General features: G+C 32.5%; 1 protein-coding gene across 1 annotated transcript; it reads right to left on the bottom strand.

Moving 5' to 3' along the window:
- Nucleotides 1-2,833: 2,833 nt before the first annotated feature.
- LOC139872158 (uncharacterized) lies at nt 2,834-8,269 on the bottom strand. Its single transcript, XM_071859981.1, has 7 exons — nt 8,093-8,269; nt 7,680-7,852; nt 7,158-7,231; nt 6,432-6,581; nt 5,790-6,075; nt 4,405-4,638; nt 2,834-3,432 (listed from the first exon to the last, which is right to left on the bottom strand). Exons 2-7 carry the CDS (start codon nt 7,824-7,826, stop codon nt 3,058-3,060), a joined length of 1,266 nt encoding a protein of 421 aa, XP_071716082.1. The 5' UTR covers nt 7,827-7,852; nt 8,093-8,269; the 3' UTR covers nt 2,834-3,057.
- Between the last annotated feature and the right edge of the window lie 19,716 nt (nt 8,270-27,985).

The following is a 27,985-nucleotide window of genomic DNA, read 5'->3' on the forward strand; positions in this document are numbered from 1 at the left end:
TTTTGTGAGATGTAGAAACTATATTCGGATATGAATATAAAGAAACCGCCACTGTTCCAACACGGTTCAACTATCAAATTATTTCAGCCTTAAAACTATTTTATCTTATCTAAAGCTACAAATTTTCATCTATAAATTTATTTATTGAATTTTTTTCAAAGGATAGTTAAGTGTTTAGTGCTGTGATATTTTGGTAAGTGGTCCATTCAAATTTTATAGGATGATCAAATAATGGTTGGACTCGGCCACAAAAGTAATTCGAATGGACTACATACATTAGAGTATGATATTGAATTACTTGCTCTCACAGATAATTCGAACAGAAAAAAGCTCTATAACTACTTACATTTTTCTTACAATCAACAATCAAATTATTGTTGTAAAGTCAATTATGACTAACAATATTATATATATTATTACTATATCACCTACCATGTACAGTACATTATTCACTATAAATAAGAGGTGTAAGCTACCATATTTAGCACACCATCTATTGAATAAAATAGTTTTGATCTCTACTTCAATCTTCTTTAATAATTGTAGTACTATTGTCAAGAACCAAACCACTAAAGGTAGTTATAAGCCTACTGAATTATAACACGTTATCAGCACGAAGTGCTCCGTATAATCAAGGTAATAAAAAAAAATTCTTTAACGATATCTTCTATTATTTATTAGTAAGGTAAATATTATTATCATCATAACTAACATTTATATTTATGTTATATATGGTTGGTTATACCGCCTGAATTATATTTCTGTAATCTAACTTTTATTAACTTCATTAACATTTATATTTATGTTATATATGGTCAGTTATACCGCCTGAATTATATTTCTGTAATCTAACTTTTATTAACTTCATTAACATTTATATGTATGTTATATATGGTCGGTTATACCGCCTGAATTATATTTATGTAATCTAACTTTTATTAACTTCATTAACATTTATATTTATGTTATATATGGTCGGTTATACCGCCTGAATTATATTTCTGTAATTTAACTTTTATTAACTTCATTAACATTTATATTTATGTTATATATGGTCGGTTATACCACCTGAATTATATTTCTAACTCTTATTGACTTCACTAACATTTATATTTATGTTATCTAACATTTATGATTATTTATGCAATTAATCATTGATAATGCTAAAAACGAACATATATTTCATAGCATTATCCCTCAAGAAAGACAAGCTTTTAGTTGCAATTGTTCTATTTACAAGTAATATTCGTTTAAATAATAAAAGGTGAAGACAAAAGACAGATTCGACTAATTGAAGACGCAAATGACCAAAAAGCTCAAAAGTACAAAGTACAATCAAAGTGGTTCCAATTATTGATAAGAAACGTCTCAAAAGCATCAATGAATTAATTCGGGGACAATCTTCTCAAGTCGGTACATCTACAAAATTCAAGATTTGGCAAGTGGTGGTTTGGGTTAATGCATATTCGATTTGAAAAAACTGTAACAACAAGGTGTTTCGAGGTAAATCGTGGTGCGCACCGGTGGCGTTGAATGAAATTCAAGTGCTTTCCTTCAATTGGATTTCACAAAAAATTAAAGGAGTCAAAATCGAGTGGAATGTATGGTTGTCCAATCCGAGTGTGTATATGTTATAGTTCGAGGCAACGAGATGCGTTCTCTGTATTTGAAGTTGCAGACTTCATATAGTCATTGAATTTTCACCGTAAGTTCGTGTAATAGGTATTATCATTGGGCACGCTTGGTATTGGGACAACCTACATCTCTGTAACAGTTGTGGTTATTAATAAAGTTTTTTTTTTGAAAAGCAATAGATTTATTAAAACTCAAGGATACACAAAACAGTACAGGAGAGCCAAAATGGCTAGAACAATATTCTCACTACCTATTGAAACATGCCAGAAGATGCTAAGATTGCATCTAAAACATATATGACAGTACATAGGAAAACATCTCGAGATAAAATTAAGAAAGAAACGTTTTCGGTTATTAATAAAGTTTGATTTTCAAAAAATAAAAAAATAATAAAAAAAAACAAATACCTTTAATATCTTTTCATATTAAGTTCTATTAAGTTCTATGATATATTAAGTCAATTAAGTGAAAAACAAACATGACCTTACCTTGAAAATGACACAATATCTATATCATGCCCCAAGTTTTTATAAGCTTTTGACGAGAACATAAGTGATAATAATGTGTTTGTTTTGAATTCTATTTTTCATCAAGTCACATTAATGACTTTGACCCAAACTAATAACTTTTGTAAAATCATGTGCAACCATACTGCTAATCGTAGTTTAAGCTTCAATTTGATAAGTATGTGATTGAATCGAAATTGTACAGTAGGTTTGTAGGTTCATGATGATGAACAAGGATGTGATGATTATGAATATGAACACAAGTACAAACTCATATCTAAATATAATTGAATACATGTTTATTGAATCTGAATTTGTGATCTATACAATTCGATGCTAATGGAATCAGTATCATAAACGATTCACGACTTTCTTCAGCAATTAATTTGATAAGAATCAAATTAAGGTCATAAGTTAGGTCAAGTCACTCAATGTGTTTGAGAGTTTGGGCCTTTGATGTGTGTGAATTATGAGATAGGTGATGAAAGGCTTAAGCATACCAAGTCACTTACAATTTCGCACATAAACACTAAGCCTAGCAAATTAATCCCTTGATCAATCACTAATCTATATCTATATCTATTATTAGTAGCAATTTCTATTCCAAACACATACTTTAATAGAATACTCATTTTAGCTGATTTTTTTATGATCTTAGATAAAAGATATGTTAGAAATGACAACTAATCCAAATGACTCATTTATTTGGTTAAGCATCACCTTGTAAGTCAGCACACAATCCACTAAGAAAATTGTGACAAAAGTGTTTCTTTTTGATACATGTACATACCCTAATATGGGTAACTAACTTAGAGAGAGATAACTGAAAGCCTCATATCTTTACCAAATCAACATTTAAAATATCACTAAACATAAACCAACTTTTATCAAAAAAAAAAAAAAAAAATCTTAGGGATCATCTAGCATCTGATTCTGTCACTGCGGGTACCTGATCCGGATAACTTGACAGATCGAGATCAACGAGTGTAAGATCAAGGGGTATCGATGATGAATTAGAGACATCTACTAGTAGTGATGAGTCGACTGATTCTGATTTTGCTATTTTTTGTACAGGACTGTAATTATTTTCGGGTAAGCTGTCACTAGAAGATGACATACGTGATAGTTGTATGCCATCTAACTTGTTTGATGCAATGTCCCGGCTTTTTCTAGCGTTGTCCATCTCTGGACCCATTGGGACAAATGTGCGGGCCCTATACTTCGTACCATTTTCATCACCTGAATCACTACTATGGTTGTAAAGCACGTAATCATGATATGTCGGTGCGAACTGCAAGGAAAGTGAAATGACGAAAAGACCTTTTAACTACAATTACACCATTAAAGGCTTATAAAAATACAGAACCATGATCATCTTATACTCAAGGTGGCAACTTTGACCCATTTCCTTTTACGTATCAAAGGGCCAAATCGGATTGTGCTGTATCCCTAAGAGGTCAAAGGTAAGATCAAATACACTGGCTTGAAAATGATAAGGGTCAAAAGTAACAAACATGACCGTTGAAAGGAAAAACCTCCTAAATCATTTTATTTGCAAAAATTACACTATTGTTGAAATAATATAATCATAGTAATCCAATCAGATTTCACACTCTAATTCTTTATAGATTAAAAAAATCAGAATTTAGACAAAAAAAAAAAGCGTATAACCAGTCAATCCAGCCTGAATCCGTACCAAAAAGATACCATTTTAGCCATGCATGTTTTAACCTGTACCAAATCACCCATTTTGGCCCCTCTATTCTAAACCAAAGTATGCATTTCATCTATACACAAACAACACAGCTGCAAATATTCAAGAACAAATTTGCAGTTGGTATCAAGGTTGCAAATCTCGCTACTAGAAGAGTACTCAGTTAGGACTTTTTAGGAAGTACTCGGCAACTGGTGGAGTACTCTGGATGTTGACCACGTTTGACTTTGGCCAAGTTTCCGAGTAATCCAGTGTTATGGCCGAGTTTTGACTGTTACGATCAACACTTGACTGAGGTTTGATTAAGTTTGATGACTCGTCTCGGAGCTTTGACTAATTCCGAGTTCTGCAACATTTGTTGGTAAACAATTGCAAACACAACATTCGAGTTGTGAACTACAATGTTTCTTCTGCATACTTTCCAGCCAAAAATGATGTTATTCTTGTTATGGCGTAGCGTATACTTGTTTGGCAGTATTTTGGGAGTACAAGAATTAAGATGTCAACTAAAAGGGCTTGAAATCAATCTATATATAAAGCAGGACATACCTGGTGAACAGTGTCATGATAGAAGTCATTTAACTTCAAAGCATGTGCAAGACTTGCTGTAAACGCATGAGATGCACCAACATTAGCACCAGCATACTCCTTGTATGGAAATGCATAAAGATGACCCACAGCAGCAATAAGCATCTCAACACAAATAATGAAGTTTTGGAATTCAGCTGCATCCTCTGCGTTTTTTATTAAGTCATACTTTGCAGCAAGAAAGACTAAAACACCCTGCAAAAAAGAAGAAAGATTGAATGAAATATATTCAAACAAAAAAATGCACCTTTGAAAAGCCTAGAAATTCCAAACAATTCGAACAGGATTGATGTTTTAGCATCCATATCGGTTGGATGCTCAGTATTCACTAGATAGTCTACATAAAGGTGTTCTCAGATCTCCATCAACTTTAGTCTTCGAGCATTGAAAGAACTAAAGTCAAAAAGACTTGCCATCTAATATACATTGCAAGTAGTAAATGAGGAAAGTCTTCAAGGTTCACAAGACGGAAGCGACCTTGAACGGTCGAGTGGGTCAAAACGGGGTCGAGACGGACGTTGACCAACACTGACTTTTAAATATAAATATTTCTAACATAAATATATTTTAAAGATAGATATTTCAAAAATAAATGAGTTACAAATATAGATAGATAGATTTTTTATAATATTTTCAATAATTATAGTGTGTGTATGTATATTTACTAATTAATCTTTAGAGGATACTATGTAAGTCGGCGTTTTTCCACCCTAATTTTAAATGGGCTTGGGATTTTCCTTTACTCTAGAACCAAACAAAAAGTCGACTAATGACCGACGTTGACCGACTTTCGACCGTTGCCTGATTTCGACCGTTGCCTGATTTCGACCGTTGCCCGACTTGTTAAACGTTATTCTTCTAAACGGGACATGCTAGTCACCAAACTGCCACATCGGCCACCGCAACCATGACACTAATAATTGACATTTTTTACTGTTCATTAACTCTACCAGTCTAATAATAAAACTAAAATTGTATATTCCCAGTGTTTGGGTCTCTTTCTATACGAAAACGCTGTTGATTTAGTATAAAAGAATGTTTTATCCTCATAATCTATCTTTTTCAAATCAAGATAATACCTTATATGCTTTAACATTGTACTAAATCTTGTAAAGCATATAATCCACAACAATATGGATTCTATAAAGGAAGGTAACATTTGTTAAAAAACTACACTGTGTGAATTCATCATGATGGGTTACATCATTTATGGAGATATGCAGATCTAACGCTTCTTGTGTGTGTGTGTGTGTGTGTGTATTTCTGCACCAAGTAACAAAAAGCACTTTTCAAGAGCAGTTGTTCACTAAATGCATACAATATATCAAGCTAGTTTGGAGTGCTACCTGCCAATATGTCAAAAAGACGACACTCTTGATGATGATGAATTTCGGAACAGGATTAAACGGTTGGAGCATATCCCTGCATGCCAAGTAAAACAGCGCCAAAGCATACAAAGCCATAGTGTAAGACACCGTGTATATAATGGTGAGATATAAGTATGACTGAGCCACGCTGAAGTTGCCATCATGATATTTCCCATTTGCATAAAGTACGAAAGTAACCGCCACCAATATAGGTTTAAGAATGACAAACTGCAAACACCCCTGTTTGCATCTTCGAATAAATCGCCTGCACACGAAAAATGTGATTTATAAGTGTAGGACAGCAACACATCTCTTATGTTCCCACTACTGATGATTAAGGTGACAAGATATAAATACATGAATGTGTTAATTATAATCACAGAAACAATATTATAAGAAATAACCATATAGATTTTAATTGAAAGATATAACATTAAAAGTAGACTTTGGGTTACTTTAAACCCATTTGACTAGTTCGACGCATTTGAACACCCCTTTATGGCTAGTTCTTTCATTTGACCCATTTGAGATAACACGCAACCAAAAATGATTCATTTATAAACAAAATTGTCAATCTGCAACATCTTACATAAGGGGATACTGTATCCCCATACAACTTACCCATCTAGTGGAATAGGAGGGAAGCAACACGTCATTAAACACCAGTTCGACTTAAGGACTCGTCCGGTAAGGCTTAAAACAACAGCACCAGGACCACCAACCCATGCCAGGCACAATGACAGAAAAGTATATATAACCCAAGCTTCATACCTGAAATAAAATAATAAATATATGATATGCAAAGAAGAAATGTAAAGAGTAACAATATATCAATTCATCTCATAACATAACACTTACTTTATAACCAACACAAAAAGAGTATCTAATCAACTATGCCCATTAACATTTACTAGATCACTCTATTAAGTCAAAGTCATTATTGACAAAAAGTGTAAACTTATCTTGACAATATAAAATCATATTTAGAAACATCGGGAAGAAATAGAAGTGTTTATCATATAAATGACTACTCATTTTACATTTAAACTAACTCATGCAATGCAAGAATATCTTTTTCACAAATTAATATTGTAAATTTGTTCAGTAAAATTCTTAACAGCTATTTACAATGAATAAGTCCTATCCAACTACGACCAAATCTTTCTCTTAAATTATTTAGGATTCATCTTTCATTTGATTTGCTTTTGAGTCATATCGGTAAGCTAAGATGTGCTCCTAAATGTGTGGACATGTTTGTCTTTTCCTTAATCTTCACTGGTTCACATATATCTTATAGAAAGAATGCTACAAGCATCAGCCTCGCAAAACTAGGAAGCGCGTACTTACACTTCACGAACAGAATTGAAGTAGATTGAGCTCTTATTGAATACAAGCGACATGAAAGACATCAACGCATAAACCTGGGAAAATAATGAATTAAACACGTTGCAAGATGTTACAATATCCCACAAAAAAAAACTATATGACAAGAACAAAATAAAAATATCAAACTTCAACAGATACATATACATAAAAAATTAAGACATCGTGAATAGTGTTTGTTTTATCATTATTTATCTAAATTAAACTTTCATTTACTTCACCTAAACGAGTTCTAACTAATGCATCACCTGCCATTCAGCTAATATGTTATCTTCTTATATTAGAGTATACATTAATACAACACTAAGAAAAAGATAACACACACACCCAAAGTTTTACTAATCAACACACTTGAATGGCATTGGCAATAATACTTCAATACATTATAAGGTCCCATCATATATATTTTAACATAGCAATTGTCAACACATCTAAGTAACTAACAAATTAGTGTGCAAGGAAACAAAAGAAGAAACTGCAACTCACAGGAACCATAAAAATGATGCGAACGATGAACCGCTGATACGTAGGTTCAGTATAATTCAAAAGATGTCGATAAATATGCAAAAGCGCCAATCCAATCGCCCCAATCGTGCACGGAAGCGCTACTAATATATAGTATAATGGTCCCATTATGTTCAATCTCCCCCCTTTTCCCCCTAAAATCAGAAACAATTAAACAAAATTCAATCAATGTATTAACAATAACAATAACAAATCAGCAGCATAACCATATACATATACATAAACATATACAGTCATAGGGTTTTGCATCTGATTAACTGTATCAGAGTTCAATTTTGTTTTTCGTAAACCCTAACCCCCAATACGAGATATTGTACGGAAATCGATACGATTGTGACAATAATTATTACGATAAATTGATTGAATTGGCTGACCTTGTGAGTGAATTGAATTGAGGGGGATTAGGGTTGATGATGACTAAATGGATCTGTTATTGTGTTGAAAATTGGGATCTGCAAATTTAAATAATTGAGTTGCGAGAGATAGAACGAAAATATCGGTATTCAGTATGATCAAATTCTAATGGATTTACAGTTGCAAGCTAATCGTTTCTGATTAATGTCGGCAATACATCCAGATAATATTCAGATACTTTTATTTAAATTTATTTATTATTTATTTATTATTTATTATTATTATTATATTTATATTTATATTTATTATTTATTATTTATTTATTACACTGTTGTATAAATTAAATTAATAGTTAAATTATTTAATCATCAAACGAATATATCTGCTCTAAATTACTCCAGTTAATTATTACGTGTTTTGTTTTTTCAATTGGTTCCCATATTTGTGAGTTTAGGGATTGTTTTGCTTGTTTGCGCTCGGTTTTGTTTTTTCGATTCGGAGTTTTGTTTTATATAGCGGTTAGTGATTTTAGTTTCCAGTTACGAACGTCGTAATCTTGTTCGACTAATGATTCGGTGTTTATAATAAATTTTTCGTTATTTTCGAAAAAAATTAATAATAATAAAAACAACCTTTAAACTTTATCATTTACTTTTTTCTTTCTTAAAAAACAATAATTAAAATTTTTGCAATTCAAATATGATGAAAAAAGATATGATCTACTTGTCAAAAAAAATAACTATTGAGTAATTATAAATAAACAGTATAATATTCCAACAATATACTCTGTAATATACAAACAACAAAGAAATGTCAAGTCACCACAATCTCGATTTTTCAAGTAAACGGACCAATAAAATCATCAGAAGCAGTCGGTGCATAAAAATTAAAAACGAAATTATATAAAAGTCGATAATTCATAAGACCGAATAGCGAAAAATCATTAATTTCTTATTTTTTAAGGTTAATATTAAATATTTGTATTAATATTGAAGTTCTTTACAAGTCTCACTTAAATATCCAAACATCATGCATTCATTCATGTTATTTCATTTTTATTATTTTGAAAAAAACAAACAAGAAAAATACATAAATAATGCAATTTTCATAAAAAAAAAATAAAAAACATAGACGAATTAGTATTAACACATAAGTCGAAACAAGCGAAACTAAGACTAAAACTAGTTAACCAAACACCGTGTCTGATGTGTGCGAGGTATACTAGGAAATAGTATTATTTTTTCAACGAAATACTATTAAATACGATACAATTTTACACAAGATATTTATTTATTTATAGAATGGATATACCTAAACCTTGCTACAACACTTATAGGCAGTGTACCTAATCGTACAGTAGTGTAGTTTTTAGTAAGTCCGGTTCGTTCCACAGGGATCTTTTAAACAAGCTTAACGCTATATATTTAAAACTATATTTGTAAAAATACAAAAATATATATAAGTAGTATTATTATTATAAAAGGGGGGTTTTTACCGTTTAGTGACCGGTTTGTCGATTTTAAAACTTAAGTCGCAGTCAAAACCTAATGTAAAATATTAAAAATAAAAGATTTAATTTAAAGCGTAAAGTAAATAACGATAATGAAATTGCGATAAATAAAAATGCGATAAAATAAAATTGCGATAATTAAAGAGTACGATAATTAAAAGTGCAATTAAATATAATGACAATAAATAAAAGTGCGATAATTAAAAGTGCAATTAAATATGAAATAAAAAAATTATGCTTATTTAAACTTCCGTAATCATGATGTTCGACGTGTTGATTTTTAGTTTATTCCCATGGGTTAATTGTTCTTTGTCCTGGATTATTCAATATGTCCATACGGATTTGTCCATAATAGTCCATCAGTCATAATCATAAAATGCGGAAGTCTTCGTCAAATTATCCTTATTCCCGAAGTCAAATATTCCAACTAATTGGGGATTCGAATTGTAACAAGGTCTTAATACTTTGTTTAATGAATACACCAGGTTATCGACTGCGTGTAAACCAAGGTTTTACTACTTTGTTAACAATTACACCAATTACCCTTGAATGTAATCCACCCTTGTTTCAACAAGTCTATTAACTATTAATCCAGTTCCGTGTCCGGTAAAATGAACAATTATTGGTATTTATAGATATCCCGCCCACCGTACCCAGTCAAGCGTATATGGTTATATATAAATACGTCAAATTATAAGTCTATATATTAAATTAACGAGGTATCATTTAGTTAATATAAAGCCCATTAATAGTCCATAGTCTAATTTCTACAAGTGTCGTTCTTTTGTCCAAACCCCAATTATGGTACAAAGCCCAATTACCCAATTTTAATATTTAGCCCAACATCATGATTACTTCGGCATTAAATAAGCATAATAATAACTTAGCTACGAGACATTAATTTAAAAATAACATTAACCATAACTTACAGTGATTAAAAATAGCGTAGCGTTACACGGACAGAATTTCGACTTACACCCTTACAGCATTCGCTAACATACCCTTATTATTAGAAATTAAAATTAAAATTAAAATTAAAACTAAATTATAAATATATATATATTTATACGTTTATAGATAGAGAGATAGGATGGATATATATATTTAAAACTGAGCCAAAACACGCGAATTTATAGCATGTGGCCTGGATTTCAGGGCAATGCGATCGCATGGAAAATATGCCTACAAGCCATGCGATCACATGGTGGTAGGTATCAGCTCACACTCCTTTGTTTTCTTGTTTGCCGACGTTTATAATATATAATATAATATATAAATAATTTATATAATTATTTAAATATTATATTATATTCTTATGCATAGTTGACTCATAATTTTTAGTCCGTTGCGTCGAGCGTTGAGAGTTGACTTTGGTCCCGGTTCCGGATTTTCAAACGTCCTTGCGTACAATTTAATATTTTGTATTTTGCGTTTCGCGTCTTGTACTCTTGTAATTTTGAGACGTTTCTCATCAATAATTTGAACCACTTTGATTGTATTTTGTACTTTTGAGCTTTTTGGTCGCTTGCGTCTTCAATTCGTCGAATCTGTCTTTTGTCTTCACCTTTTATTATTTAAACAAATATCACTTGTAAATAGGACAATTGTAACTAAAAGCTTGTCTTTCTTGAGGGATAATGCTATGAAATATATGTTCATTTTTAACATTATCAAATATTCCCACACTTGAGCGTTGCTTGTCCTCAAGCAATATAGTCTTGAAATAAAAATACTAGAATCACTTCTTTATTCTTCACACTTTGTACATCAGTGATTTCTATACGGCGGTATGAACAATGGTAGTAACGATGTGGTTTACAGTCCCACATGACTATAAAAATTTAGATCCTTTAAGGAAATCGGATCTTTATGAAAACATTTGATCTTTTGAAAATTAAATCTAGTTTTTACCCTAGATAAGTTTTCCGGAATAACCCTTCATCGGTGTTGCAAAATGTTTTTGTGGGTTTGGTGGGTTTCATATTTGAAAATTTTGGCTCAAAACTTGCGGTTTTGTATCACCCACTTGCTAACCTTGTATTAGGAAAGCAACACGTCCAGTATACTTGCTCCGTATATTACCTTTCGATAAACTACCGTCCGGTTGTAAAGGAAAGCGTTGAACAAGCAACTGTTAAGGCAATGTCCCCTGACATGCTTTTAATTATGGTCTATAACGTGTCGGATGCAATTACCATCCTTGGTAGGAGCAATAGTAAAGCTCACCCTTATAATTTTTCGGTCTGGCATAGGGTCCTGTCTTCGACCATGCTATGCAACCACCGTTCTTACGGTTGACACCCGATTTGGTTCAGGTGACCTAATGAATTCCAGGTGAATTCATAGGATTTTACGTTCAATGGTAATGAACGCATTGAAAATGGATTTTCAGAAAACAAATCGGTTTGTAATTTTGATCAAAATATTTTCTCGTTCAAGCTCGAGTTTAGATATCATCGAATTCCATGAGTTTGTAATTCTCAATCTTTAAGGTCAATCTCAAGGATTGAGTAATATCAGTCTTAAAAGCTGATTTTTGATCTTTTAAGGAGATTATCCTTTCTGGGGATCTGATTCATTAGTCTTATCAAGCTAATTTGCACGGCGTCCTCCCCATTTTACGAGACAGATCCTCTCATGGTTAGGATAAGTCTGACCACTTGGTGACCCTGTTTGATGCTGAGGTCCGTGGATTTCCAGCTGATTTTTGAGAAAACTTTTCAAGGTTTTTCGTAGACTCTACAACTGGTCTGGACGACAACTTCCTGACCTAAATCAAGAAGCGCGTTTCTTTTTCGGAAGACTTTACTTCCTTTTAATGATGGAATTGATTCATCGTGTAGATCCATCTTTCTTTCAAAAGTATTACAATAAATCGGGTAAAATGGTTAACTTTGTCCAAAACAAAAGTATCTTTGTACAAAATATGTGATATATGTTTTAAAAAACTCGGTAATTTTTCCCACACTTGGCTTTTATTTTTCTTTTTATTGTCCTCTATTCCATTTTAAATGAATTCTAACATTTTGGTTTGTTTCTCAATTTATGTCCTTTCCGAGGTAACAATAATTTCGGTGTTAACACCTAGTTTTATCGTTCATAAATATGTATAAACATGATTTTGAGTTCATTTAATTGAAAATTTTTAAAATTTTTTACTAGAATTGGGCAGTCAGTATATAAGACTAGGGCTGTTCTTTATTATCAGAGAGCACTAGATTCTAATACAACTACTGCGTTACTAGTATTTCTAATGGTAACCAAGTGTTTAAATTTAAAATTTTAAAAATTCGAAAGAATTTAACCCCTTCCCACACTTAAGATCTTGCAATGCCCTCATTTGCAAGAAATCAGTAATAATTTAAATTATTGAGGGTGATTACCGTAGAAAAATGATTAAATTTTACCAAAGTTTCCAAACATATTGGCGTTTGTTTGCTGAATGATAAATGGTGCACATCATTTGTTCATTCCGTCTTGTTGTTACATCACATTTGTTTTTCGTTTTGTCGTCAAAATTAGTAGCTTTTGCTGAACTTAATGCCAGTCTTTGAAAATACGCTGTTTTACCCTGTTTTGTACAATTGACAATATACATACATACAAATATAAACAAGCATGGTAATTTGAAATGGGACTTAAAATCCCACTTGCAAATCAAATATGAAATATTAGTACAACATAATAAAAATATTAAACAATACATTAATGTATCACAATATCATATGTTTAAACATAAATAAATAAAAATAATAAAAAGATAAAAATCATAGAAATCACCAACTGAACTATATCAATCTGGATAGGGGTTACAGTTCATGTCGTCGTCCGGGTTCCATGCTTGGTGATAGGTGTACTGGTAGGCCTGGTTAGGGTCGTAGAGAGTATATGGTGGTCTCATCTCGGACTGGTGTGGAGGATAGTAAACGGGTCGGGTCGGAACGTAGTGATCCTGAGGTGACAGCCGGCTCATAATCTGACGCTGATGATAGTCCCATCTATCATGCTGTCGTTGCCTGGAATGCTCATAATCATTCCGGGCTTGCCACTGCTCCATCCGACGAAATCTCTCCGCGTTTGTCATATCTACCTCATCTATATGCTGGTAGACGTCAGTCATAGCCTCCTGAATGACATCCCTAATGTCATCCGCTTCCTCCATTTCCTCGTCTGAACCTCTCTCTACCTGAGGATGATTACCTTCATAGGGTACTGGCTGATTGCGTCTACTCTTTAATACCTTAGCACCCGCATAAACCTTCAATCCTAAAGGCTCGACCTGTTCCCTACATTCCAAAAGTGGACCCCCTTGGTCCTTATCTACACCTAAGTACTCTCCAATGAGAGTAACAAAAATACCTCCTCCTATAATCCCCCCTTCTTGTATTCCTTCCACCATTCTTGACAAATAAAAACCAACACAGTAGGGGATATTAACAAAGCTTCTTGGGTCTCGAATACACTTTAGGTAAAATAAATCATGTAAGGTCATTTTCTCCTTATTGTGACCTCTCTGTGTAATCGAGTTAGCCAAAAATCTATGAATTATACGAAGCTCGGCTTTGTTAATATGTAAGTAGGAGTGTTTTCCTCCCAGTGTAAAAACATTATAGTTTGACATACGCCTCCAGATGGCGTTCGTGTCAAAATTCCTATCTACCCTTTCACCACGATAAATCAAATTCATACAATCGGGTAGTAGCAATTCACTAGGAGTGTAAATCTGTAATGCCCTGGCCATGTCCAGCATGGACATCCTGTACATCCTACGGCCAAGTATAAACCTAAGAAAACTTCTATCATCTAATCTATCTACATCTACATTTAACGCTATAGTACTCATCAGCTCAACACACCATTCCTTATATACAGGTCTACGAATGGTGAATAGACGTTCCCAATCGGGAAAAGAAGAACTGCCATACCTTTGGATCAGATGGAGTCTAACTCGGTTAGCTAGTTGCCTAGTTGGACCCTTTTCAAAGGATCCCAATCGATTACTCTTGGCACCTCTACATTTTTCGGTAGCAGCTTGAATTTGTTACTTTGATATGATGGGTAATCCCTCCAGCTTCTATCGAATCTCATATTAGGATGCAACGTGTGTTCAGGAATCGTTGGGTATTCTACTGGTGGATGCATTGGAAATACTGTGAAGGCATCAACAAATTGTAGCGGATCATAATAAGGTGCGTGTTGATCAGGCTGTTGTTGTGGTTCCTGTTGTTGTTCTTGTTCAGGTTCATATTGCATTTTTGGTTCAGGTTCTGGTTGTGGTTGTCTAGATGATGATGTTGCACCATCAGTATCTGTAAATCTCTGCAAAACACATTAAACACAAAATTTGTGCATCCAAATATGCATTAGTGTTAGCAAAATAACAAATTGAAACAATTACAATAACATGTTAAATCAAAATTAAACTTATACACATTTTCACAATTTTTACAATTCTACACTTTTTCAAGTAAGCATTTATGAAAATGTATACAAAGTTCATAATCATTTAACTCAAATAACATGTCAAAATAGTCATTACTAACAATTAAACAAGTCTCAAATGGCAATTATATCAAATTAATCAAATTCATGAATTTTATACCTAAAAAGTCCACTTTAATTCTCAAAAATCATGTTTAGGATCAAAGTTTGGATCATTTAGCTACCTAAACATGTTACACTACTTAATTTAGCAATAATTCATGACAAAAATCGGCCATAACCTGTTTATATTAAAAAGCCCCAAATTGCTCAAGAACACAAACCCTGGATTTCTAAAAATTTTGAAGTTTTTGGTTTCAAATCATGTTAAATAGCATCAATCTAGGTTATACATGCATAATATACTAACAATTTAACTCTAATTACACTAAAAATTAACAAAATTGCATTAGGTAAAATATTGGTAATTATCACAAAAACTAGAAAATTTATGAGTTTAGGGGTGTAATTTTTACCTTTTTGTTGAAGAATCCGAACCTAGGCATGATTAGAGCAAGAAATTTGACGAATTACGGTGAAAATTTGGTGAAATTTGGTGAGGTTTTGAGAGAATTTCGTATGTGTATGTGTGTGTTGTGGTGAAGAACACAGCTCACTGGGACTTTTGTTCCTGGCCTGGAATCCAGCTCCATGCGATCGCATGGAGTTTCAGTTCAAAACCCATGCGATCGCATGGGTCTGGTTTTTTTTTTTTTTTTTTATTTTATAAAACCTTACACTTTTTAAAACATATAATTAAATTAAATTTTAAAAATTTGTTTCTTTTTAGGATGAGGGCGTTTCGGAACGATGTCCTAGTCCGTCCCTCGACAAAATTTTAAAATTTGTCAATTTTAAGCGCAGTATTAAAAGCAAAGGTTTTTGGGTTTTTTAAATGTTTTTGGCATACTTTAATTCAATAAGATTAAAAATAATGATAATAAAAGTTCTCGTCCCTCCCTTGGGTAAAGCAATTTCAGTTCAATGACCTAGTCTTCAACTTACGACGAATTTTAAAAATCATATTTTTAACTTAACGAAATAAAGTAAATTTTTGTTTTTAAATTCACACCAAACTTAAATTTAAAATGCATAAAATTAAAAATTCATATTATTAAAATTAAAAATTCACACCAAATTTATATTATATTTTTGTTTTTATACATACAAACTTATATTAAAAATATTAATTTTTTCAAATATTTATAAATTTAAATATATTGATTTTAAAAGGTTTACAATATTATTTTAATATTAATTTTAAAAACAAAGTAAAAATAAAATTAAAAATCTTTTTGGTCTTTTATCCTACTTTAATCAATCAAATATTATCAAAAATATACGCCCCTCTTTTCGGTAAAGTAATTTCGGCTATATTACCTAGTTTTATTCCTGACGAATTTTTGAAATATTTTGGGTTGATTGATTAAAGATATTTATACCTTAAGAATAAACGGTAAATTTCGCAGTGATGTAATAAATTTTTGTATGATATCAATAATTTCGGTCGCAAAACCTAATTTTATTGAATACCAATTTAATACTTTATAGCGAACGATTTAGCGTTTAATATTAAAAGGTTAAAAGCAATAAAATAAAAATAAAAACTGTACATACTTACCTGTGAAATAGAATTCTTAGTGACCTGCTTTAGTCCACTCATAAGATAGTCGGACTAATTGGTTTTCCATGGCTACATAGGCGTAACCTCGAGCATTCAACGTTTTTTCTTCGAAACATATGAACGGTCCATCTCTGCATAAAGTAACAAATTCGGTATTGGAATATGTCTGATTCGTCGAGCATTTTCCTTCGTGTGACCATTTTCCGCATTTGTGACATCTTTCAAGGTGTCGTGCTCTTCTTTTCGCTACGGATTTTGATTTTCCTTTACCAAACTGTAACTTATTATTTTCGTTCCTGGATTCTTTTCTTACTCCGTCCAATTTACCTCTGATTAATGATACCAATTCACTTGGAAGGGTGTCATTATTACGTTTAGTGATCAAAGCGTGTAGCATTAGACCATGGTTTAGTTCACAGGAAGTCTTCATCTCGTAAAACCTAAAAAAAATAAAAATTCAGAATGGGGGGAGAAGACTAGTTCTTTAGGGTCTGCTAGGGAAAGACCATTCGGATTCCATTCTCGAGAACTACACGAAAACAGAAAATCTAACTCTAACAGAAATACATATTACCCTAAAAAGATTCGAACCTCCCCACACTTAGTTGAAATTATGATCAACGTTATTTTCAATTGGATTATCAACAACTTGAATATCTTTGACTTTTACTTCAATCCATTTGTTGATTTCCTCCGTAACTTTCACAAATTCAACTAACATCGCCTTTTCTTTTGGTGATAAATTGGATATTAATCGGTTACATAACTTAAAGTTTCCCTTAATCTTAGCATCGTGAATCCGTTTATAAAGTTTCTTCGTTGAACTGTTAAAAACGGGTTCATCTAATTTCGTATCATCAACGGGGTTCTTTGTGATTGGATCATCATTAAGTGTTTCTTCATCTTCCCCACACTTATTCGTTTTTATTGGTTTAACAGTTTTGGTTGGTGGAGATCTAAACTTTCGGTTCACAAAGGTGATCGATTTATCACCATCCCTAAGTGTCATTCTCCCTTCTCTTACATCAATGAATGCCTCGGTGGTTGCTAAAAATGGGCGACCTAAAATTAGAGGAATATCAAGGTTTTCCTCCATATTAATCACTATGAAGTTTGCAACAAAGGTCAAACTTCCCACGTTAACAAGTAAATTATTTGTTATTCCAACCGGGTGTTTAATGGTTAGGTCAAATAATTGAACACCTATTTTGGTTGGTTTTAATTTACCCATACCTAATCTTTTGTATAAGGAAAGAGGCATAATATTTGCACTTGCTCCTAAATCTGCGAGTCCATTATATACAGCACCATCATTAAGCAAGCAAGAAATGATAAATTCACCTGGGTCTCCTGCTTTAGTAAGTCGAGTTGGTTTGTAAACCTTTTTCGGGTGTTTTTTTCTTGGTTCTTTCACTTCTATTTGAACTTCTTGTTCACATTTTTCTTCGTTTCTTGGAATGAGAGGTTTGTATAAGAATTCTTCTTCATCACTCCAATTTTGATTTTTCATATGTTGTTGATAACGTATTTATGTTTTCATTTTGAGGGTTTTCTTGGGTGGTGAAATTATGATTGACTTCATTGTCAACTTCCATCGGACCATGTATGTAATGTTTAACTCTGTGACCATTAACTTTAAATTCAATCCCATTTGAATTTATTAACTCTATTGTTCCGTATGGAAAAACTCTTTTGACTATGAATGGTCCAGACCATCTTGATTTCAATTTTCCAGGAAATAGCTTGAATCGTGAATTGAAAAGAAGAACTTTGTCTCCTTCCTTAAATTCTTTTGAACTTCTGATTCTTTTATCATGCCATTTCTTCGTTCTTTCCTTATAGATTAACGAATTTTCGTATGCTTCATGTCTTAATTCTTCTAATTCGTTTAGTTGACTTAATCGTAGACGTCCGGCTTCATGTAAATCAAGGTTACATGTCTTCAAAGCCCAAAATGCTTTGTGTTCAATTTCTACTGGAAGATGACATGATTTTCCATAAACGAGTCTAAAATGTGTGGTTCCAATTGGAATTTTGAAGGCTGTTCTAAAAGCCCAGAGTGCATCCTCCAATTTCATGGACCATTCATTCGGATTTGATCCTACGGTTTTCTCTAGAATACGTTTTAATGCTCGGTTGGTATTTTCAACTTGTCCACTTGTTTGTGGATGATATGCGGTGGAGATTTTATGAGTTACTCCATATCTTTTAAGAACTTTCTCAAGTTGATTGTTACAAAAATGAGTACCCCGATCACTTATTAAAGCTTTCGGTGTTCCGAACCTAGCAAAAAGACGTTTTAAAAAGTTGACTACAACTCGTGCATCGTTAGTTGGGAGAGCTTGTGCTTCCGCCCATTTAGATACATAATCAATGGCAACGAGAATGTAAAGATTATTATGAGATTTTGGAAATGGACCCATAAAGTCAATACCCCAAATGTCAAATACTTCACATACTTGAATGACATTTTGTGGCATTTCATCACGTTGACTTATTTTTCCGGCCCTTTGACAAGCATCACAGGATTTGCAAAGAAGGTGTGCGTCTTTGAAAATTGTAGGCCAATAGAATCCAGTATCATAAACTTTTCTTGCTGTAAGTTGTGGCCCATAATGCCCTCCTGTTGGTCCTGTGTGACAATGGTTTAAGATTTGACTAGCTTCATCCCCGAATACACATCGGCGTATTATTCCATCGGGACAACTTTTAAACAAATGTGGATCTTCCCAGAAATAGTGTTTTATATCACTAAAGAATTTCTTTCGTTTTTGGTACGATAATCCTTTTTCAAGGAATCCACATACTAAGTAGTTTGCATAATCTGCAAACCATGGAATTTTATTATAATCTATCTTCAATAGATATTCATCAGGAAAGTTGTCTTGTATGGCCGATTCATTTAGAACTTCTAATTCGGGATTTTCAAGACGAGAAAGATGATCAACGGTGAGATTTTCTGCTCCCTTTTTGTCTCGGATTTCAATATCAAACTCTTGTAAGAGTAAGATCCAACGGATTAATCTTGGTTTGGCATCTTGTTTCGAAAATAGGTATCTAAGAGCAGAATGGTCGGTATAGACCACCGTTTTAGCTAGAACGAGATATGAACGAAATTTGTCAAAAGCAAAGACAATAGCAAGGAGTTCTTTTTCAGTAGTTGTGTAATTCGTTTGTGCTCCTTGTAACGTCTTACTAGCATAATAAATAGGTTGAAATCATTTTTCAATCCTTTGTCCTAAAACGGCTCCCATTGCAAAATCACTTGCATCGCACATTAGTTTAAACGGTAGATTTCAATTTGGAGTTATCATGATTGGCGCATTAGTGAGTTTTTCTTTAAGAATATTAAAAGATTTGATACATTCATCTGAAAAGATAAATGGAGCATCCTTTTCTAGGAGTTTATTCATAGGAGTCGCAATTTTAGAAAAATCTTTTATGAAACGTCGGTAAAAACCGGCATGCACTAGAAAACTCCTAACTCCTCTAACATTGGTGGGATGTGGAAGTTTAGCAATTACATCTACTTTAGCTCTATCCACTTCAATTCCTTCCTTTGAAATTTTATGACCAAGAACGATGCCTTCTTTAACCATGAAATGGCATTTCTCCCAATTAAGAACTAGATTTGATTGTTCGCATCTAATAAGCATTCGTTCAAGATTAACTAGACATGATTCAAATGTATCACCGAAGACTGAAAAGTCATCCATGAAAACTTCCATGCATTCTTCTATCATGTCGTGAAAAATCGCCATCATGCACCTTTGAAAGGTTGCAGGGGCGTTGCAAAGTCCAAATGGAATGCGTTTGTAAGCAAAAGTACCATAAGGGCACATGAATGTGGTTTTCTCTTAGTCTTCGGGTGCTATTGGAATTTGAAAATATCCGAAAAAATCATCAAGAAAACAATAGTAACTATTTCTGGCTAATCTTTCCAACATTTGATCAATAAAAGGTAAGGGAAAGTGATCTTTTCTGGTGGCGTCATTTAATTTTCTATAATCAATACATACACGCCATCCTGTTACAGTTCTAGTAAGAATAAGCTCATTTTTCTCATTTATGATGACAGTCATGCCACCCTTCTTAGGCACGCATTGAACTGGGCTTACCCATGGACTATCAGAGATTGGATAAATTAAACCTGCATCAAGCAGTTTAATAATTTCTTTCTTAACAATATCTTGCATATTAGGATTTAGTCTTCATTGGCGTTGCACATACGTTTTATGACCTTCTTCCATAAGGATTTTATGTGTGCAATACGAAGGACTTATTCCTTTAATATCATGAATCTTCCATGCAATAGATGGTTTATGAGCTTTTAGCACAGAAATGAGTTGTGATTTTTCATTTTTAGTAAGAGAAGACGATATTATTACAGGTAATTCAGATTCACCATGTAAATAAGCATATTTCAAATGGTTTGGAAGTGGCTTTAACTCTAATGTCGGTGGTTCTTCTATCGATGATTTATATCGATATCTGTCTTCTTCTTTTAGCATTTGAATTTCTTCTGTTGTTGGTTCATATCCATTAGCCATAAGTGTAGCTAACATTTCAGTTTCATTAATTGGTTCAGTTCCTTCTCCTAAAGAACATTCTCCCGTTCCTTGTAATTCTGGAAATTCTTCTAACAATTCTGCATGTGATTCTATAGTTTGAATATAATAACATGTATCATCTGCAGATTGCGGTTGTTGCATGGCTCTATCAACTGAAAAGGTAACACTCTCGTCCTCTATACTTAGGGTCAGTTTCTTACCAAACACGTCTATTATTGCTTTAGCCGTGTTTAAGAATGGTCTTCCTAATATGAGAGGTACTCGAGAATCTTCTTCCATGTCCAGAATAACAAAATCTACTGGAAATACTAAAGTACCAACTTTAACTAGCATGTTCTCCATTATCCCTCTAGGATATTTTACTGATCGATCGGCTAGTTGTATGCTTATTCGTGTTGGTTTCAATTCTCCAAGGTCTAGTTTAGCGTTTAGTGAATACGACATTAAATTTATACTAGAACCTAAATCTGCCAATGATTCTATTGAACTAAGACTACCCAGAAAATATGGAATTGTGAAACTTCCTGGATCTGAAAGTTTTTCTGGTATCTTATTCAACAGCACTGCAGAACAATTAGCATTCATTGTAACAGCTGAAAGTTCTTCCATTTTCTTTCTATTTGTGATTAGATCTTTCAGAAATTTAGCATATCTAGGCATTCCTGAAATCACATCAATGAAAGGAAGATTGACATTTATCTGTTTAAACATATCCAAGAATTTGGATTGCTCGGCTTCAAGTCTTTCTTTTCTCATTTTACTTGGGTAAGGAAGTGGTGGTTGATATGGTTTAACATAAGGTTTAGCCTTAACTGTGTAATCTTCATTAACCTTTTCAACTACCGGTTCTTTTTCCTTATCTTGTTCAGGTTGTGGTTCTTGTGGAGTAGGAATAGCTTCATCAGAAATTACAGGCATTTCAGGTGGTTTAAGTGTAATACCACTTCTTGTGGTAATGGCTTTAGCTGTTTCATTCCGGGGGTTAGCATTTGTATCACTAGGTAGACTTCCCAATTTTCTTTCACCTATCAATCTTGCTAGGTTGCTTACTTAGTGTTCAAGATTTTGAATAGAAGCTTGTTGATTTCTAAATGCTTGAGCATTTTGTTCATTGGTTTGTTTATGAGATTTGAAAAAATGAGTTTGAGATTTAACTAACTTCGACATCATATTTTCTAAATTTGGCTTTTTATCATCGGTTTGTGGTGGTTTGTTTTGAAAAATAGGTCTTTGCTGATTGTAAGTATTGTTGGATACTTGTTGATTGCTAGGACCTTGTTGGTTGTTGTATGGAACATTTCGGTTATAGTTATGATTTTGATTGTAGATTGGTCTTGGCGGTTGATAATTATTCTGATAATTATTTCCAGGCCTTTGGTTTATGTATGAAACATTCTCTCTTTGTTCCATTGTTAGTTCAATACTGAGACAATCTTTTGTCAAATGTGGTCCTCCACACTGCTCACAACTAATTCGTATTGAGTGGATATCTTTAGTCATCTTTTCCATTCATCTCTCGACAGCATCTACCTTTGCGGAAATGGAATCTAAGTCATGGCTAGAATCGGCTCTAGCTGCTTTAGATGATCTAACGATATCTTTTTCTTGGTGCCACTCATGTGAGTGGGAAGCAGTGTTATCAATAATTTTATAAGCGTCAGTTGCTGTTTTCTTCATAATGGAACCACCAGCTGCTATATCGATGTCTTTCCTTGTAGTAACGTCGCATCCTTGGTAGAATATTTGTACTATTTGACAAGTGTCTAAACCATGTTGCGGACATCCTCTTAATAACTTTCCAAATCTTGTCCAAGCCTCATATAGAGTTTCATTTGGCTTCTGTGTGAACGTAACAATTTCTCCTTGAAGTCTCACGGCTTTAGATGCCGGAAAGAATTGTTTAAGAAAATTTTCAACTAAAACGTCCCATGTATCAATCGCCCCTTCAGGTAACGATTCTAACCAATCTTTAGCTTCTCCCTTTAAAGTCCAGGGAAATAACATGAGATATATCTGTTCATCCTCCACTTCTCGGATTTTAAATAGTGTGCAGATCCTATTAAATGTACGAAGATGTTCATTTGGATCTTCCTTCGGCGCACCACTAAATTGGCATTGATTAGTCACCATGTGTATAATTTGTCCTTTGATTTCATAATCTGGTGCATTAATGTCTGGTTGAGTAATTGCGTGACCTTGGCCAGTGCGTTTAGCTCGCATTCGGTCTTCCATACTTAGAGGTTCCAGATTCTCCATAATTGAATTTGTTGAATCTGAATCACTATAGGATTCTGATTTAATGGTTGGTTCCTCAACAATCTCTGTTTAAATGATTGGTGGTTCCGGAGAAAAGAATAATGGTTCAGGATCTATGAATTGTCCCTGAATATTCTCCGGATTCTCAATTGTGAGGTCGGGTTCAAAAAATGGATTATCGGAAATTTGAATTGGAGTACTTGATCGACTGGATGACGATTCTAAAGAAAAATCAACGGCGACAATATTGGCTAAATGTCTTGATCGAGTTACAGGTGGTGAACGTACAAAAGGTGGTGAACGTTTTGCTCGGTACATTCACTGAATATCCTATTAGTTATAAAAATAAGAAAAATTATATAAGTTATCAAATTAATAGACTTTTCTGATTTTGTCCACGTTTCGAATAGCCAAAAGATGCAGCAGAGGGGCAGGATTCGTTTGGTCTCAATATAATTGAGTACTGTTTGGCTCCAATAACCCGGTCCACGTACAAATCCAACTATTACTACGAACCAGAAAATGGATGTCTATCAATTTAACCACTTAAAATAATTTTTCGTTTTGAAATTTTAGAGAAGAAATAAAAAAAATTCTATGTCCTATAAACTAGAGCGTCGAGAAATAAGAAAGAAAAAAGAACGCGTCGAAAAACGTCGAAAAATAAAAGGTCGAAAAATAATAGGCGTTGAAAAATAAAAATAAGAAAGTAGCGAGTCGAAACTTAAAAAGTCTAAAAACTAAGAATTAAAAATTGCGTCTAAAAATATTAAAGCTTAAAAGAAATACTATCTCCAAAACGGCAATTACTTAAAAAGATACTAAAATAGTAAAACGGCGTCGCAAAATTCTAAAGCACTTAAATCTTAGTCTAAAAAAAAAACACTTAAGGGATTTTACGGCAAAGCCTAACAATCTAGAAATAAAAATAACTATGGCAAAAACTATGAATTAAAACTAAATACGAGCGAAAAATATAAATATTACGCTAAAACAAATAAAAAGATACAAAATATAAAAATAAACTTAAAATTGTAAAAAGTACAATTTTATAAAAATATTATTTTTATATTATTTATTTTATAAAACTATTAATTTTATAATTTATTAAAACTAAATAAACTAAATAATACAAATTAAATAATAAAACTAAAACTTAATAATATTAAAATATAAAACCTAATTAGGGTTTAATTAATAATAATAATAATAATAATAATAATTACCCGTAATAATTGCTGTTGCAGGTCAACTGTGGCGTGTCAGGTACCCTCATGCGATCGCATGGATTTTTGCCTTCGGGCTCATGCGATCGCATGAGCTAGGGTTTCGGGCCACGGTCTGGGCTGCTACAGTACGGGCCGAGTAATTTTATTTTAATTTTTTTTATTTTCTGTTTATATAAAAATATTTATATAAAACTTATATTTTTACAAAATAAAAATAAAGAAACTTTATAAAACTTATATATTTAACAAACTCTTAAAAAAATATATATATTTTTTGTTTGTTTTTCTTTTTATATTTTTAAATATTTAAAACGTATTTTTACAAAAGCGTATTTTTATAAAAGTAAACTAAAAATTAATAAAAATATTTTTTTTTTCTTTTTTTTATAGCTTTGCACTTCCGGCGTTTAAGCAAGAAATTCCCCGGCAGCGGCGCCAAAAATACTTGATGTGTGCGAGGTGTACTAGGAAATAGTATTATTTTTACAATGAAATACTATTAAATACGATACAATTTTACACAAGATATTTATTTATTTATAGAATGGATATACCTAAACCTTACTACAACACTTATAGGCAGTGTACCTAATCGTACAGTAGTGTAGTTTTTAGTAAGTCCGGTTCGTTCCACAGGGATCTTTTAAACAAGCTTAACGCTATATATTTAAAACTATATTTGTAAAAATACAAAAATATATATAAGTAGTATTATTATTATTATAAAAGGGGGGTTTTTACAGTTTAGTGACCGGTTTGTCGATTTTAAAACTTAAGTCGCAGTTAAAACCTAATGTAAAATATTAAAAATAAAAGATTTAATTTAAAGCGTAAAGTAAATAACGATAATGAAATTGCGATAAATAAAAGTTCGATAAAATAAAATTGCGATAATTAAAGAGTACGATAATTAAAAGTGCAATTAAATATAATGACAATAAATAAAAGTGCGATAATTAAAAGTGCAATTAAATATGAAATAAAAAATTATGCTTATTTAAACTTCCGTAATCATGATGTTCGACGTGTTGATTTTTAGTTTATTCTCATGGGTTAATTGTTCTTTGTCCTGAATTATTCAATATGTCCATATGGATTTGTCCATAATAGTCCATCAGTCATAATCATAAAATGCGGAAGTCTTCGTCAAATTATCTTTATTCCCGAAGTCAAATATTCCAACTAATTGGGGATTCGAATTGTAACAAGGTCTTAATACTTTGTTTAATGAATACACCAGGTTATTGACTGCGTGTAAACCAAGGTTTTACTACTTTGTTAACAATTACACCAATTACCCTTGAATGTAATCCACCCCTGTTTCAACAAGTCTATTAACTATTAATCCAGTTCCGTGTCCGGTAAAATGAACAATTATTGGTATTTATAGATATCCCCGCCCACTGTACCCAGTCAAGCGTATATGGTTATATATAAATACGTCAAATTATAAGTCTATATATTAAATTAACGAGGTATCATTTAGTTAATATAAAGCCCATTAATAGTCCATAGTCTAATTTCTACTAGTGTCGTTCTTTTGTCCAAACCCCAATTATGGTACAAAGCCCAATTACCCAATTTTAATATTTAGCCCAATATCATGATTACTTCGGCATTAAATAAGCATAATAATAACTTAGCTACGAGACATTAATTTAAAAATAACATTAACCATAACTTACAGTGATTAAAAATAGCGTAGCGTTACACGGATAGAATTTCGACTTACACCCTTACAGCATTCGCTAACATACCCTTATTATTAGAAATTAAAATTAAAATTAAAATTAAAATATAAATATATATATTTATACGTTTATAGATAGAGAGATAGGATGGATATATATATTTAAAACTGAGCCAAAACACGCGAATTTATAGCATGTGGCCTGGATTTCAGGGCCATGCGATCGCATGGAAAATATGCCTACAAGCCATGCGATCGCATGGTGGTAGGTATCAGCTCACATTCCTTTGTTTTCTTGTTTGCCGACGTTTATAATATATAATATAATATATAAATAATTTATATAATTATTTAAATATTATATTATATTCTTGTGCATAGTTGACTCATAATTTTTAGTCCGTTGCGTCGAGAGTTGAGAGTTGACTTTGGTCCCGGTTCCGGATTTTCGAACGTCCTTGCGTACAATTTTATATTTTGTATTTTGCGTTTCGCGTCTTGTACTCTTGTAATTTTGAGACGTTTCTCATCAATAATTTGAACCACTTTGATTGTACTTTGTACTTTTGAGCTTTTTGGTTGTTTGCGTCTTCAATTCGTCGAATCTGTCTTTTGTCTTCACCTTTTATTATTTAAACGAATATCACTTGTAAATAGGACAATTGCAACTAAAAGCTTGTCTTTCTTGAGGGATAATGCTATGAAATATATGTTCGTTTTTAACATTATCAGTGTCGATTGGAAAAACAAATGAGATGAACAAAACGAAAATGTGTTATCCGTAAAACAACCAACGAACCTGCAACTCTAAGAAACCCCCCGATCTACTTGCACCCACCAAATCGTCCATACACTTTCTATAATGCTCAAAACTTGGCGTTAACTATCTTTGTAACATCGTGATGACGGGCCTATGTGAAATTTACCTTTTTGCCCTTAGAATATTATGCTGCATTTTTAATTACGTGTTTATAATTATTTGAAAATATTGTTGGATTCGTTCTGTGACGACGGTCATGAAGAATATATATTTATTTAAATTAGGCCTCGTTAGGACTGCTTAATGAGGTGTGTAGTGTTCCAGATAACTGATAAAATACCCGTTAAAATATAATTGTAATAAATAGGGTGATAGACTTAAACACATGGCATGTTGTCATGATAGACTTAGACACATGGCAAGTTATCATGATAGAATTTGACACATGACATATAATTGGACACATGACATGTTATCATAATAGACTTAGACACATGACAAGTTATCATGATAGAATTTGACACATGACATAAACTTGGAAACATTGCATATTATCATGCTTTTAATTGTTGATTCATGTTTCCATTCTCATTTTCATTCACTATATATATGTAAGATCAAAACACATTGAATCATAATTCTTAGTTTTTGAAGTTTTGAGATTAATCAAGTCTTGTGGTGATTATTAGCTTCTACACTTAATCAAATCTATATCAAGGTAACTATATGAATTTTATTAATTACAATAATGAGATTTTTATGAATTATATATATATATATATATATATATAT

The sequence above is a fragment of the Rutidosis leptorrhynchoides genome, chromosome 10 (assembly GCF_046630445.1).
Source record: "Rutidosis leptorrhynchoides isolate AG116_Rl617_1_P2 chromosome 10, CSIRO_AGI_Rlap_v1, whole genome shotgun sequence".
Taxonomy (NCBI): Eukaryota; Viridiplantae; Streptophyta; class Magnoliopsida; order Asterales; family Asteraceae; genus Rutidosis; species Rutidosis leptorrhynchoides.

Coding starts and splice junctions, on each gene's coding strand:
- LOC139872158 (XM_071859981.1), bottom strand. CDS start 7,826: ATGGGACCATTATACTATATATTAGTAGCGCTTCCGTGCACGATTGGG. Junction 6,076..6,431: donor CCTCCTATTCCACTAGATGG/GTAAGTTGTATG, acceptor TTTCGTGTGCAG/GCGATTTATTCGAAGATGCA. Junction 3,433..4,404: donor ATCATGACACTGTTCACCAG/GTATGTCCTGCT, acceptor CTTTCCTTGCAG/TTCGCACCGACATATCATGA.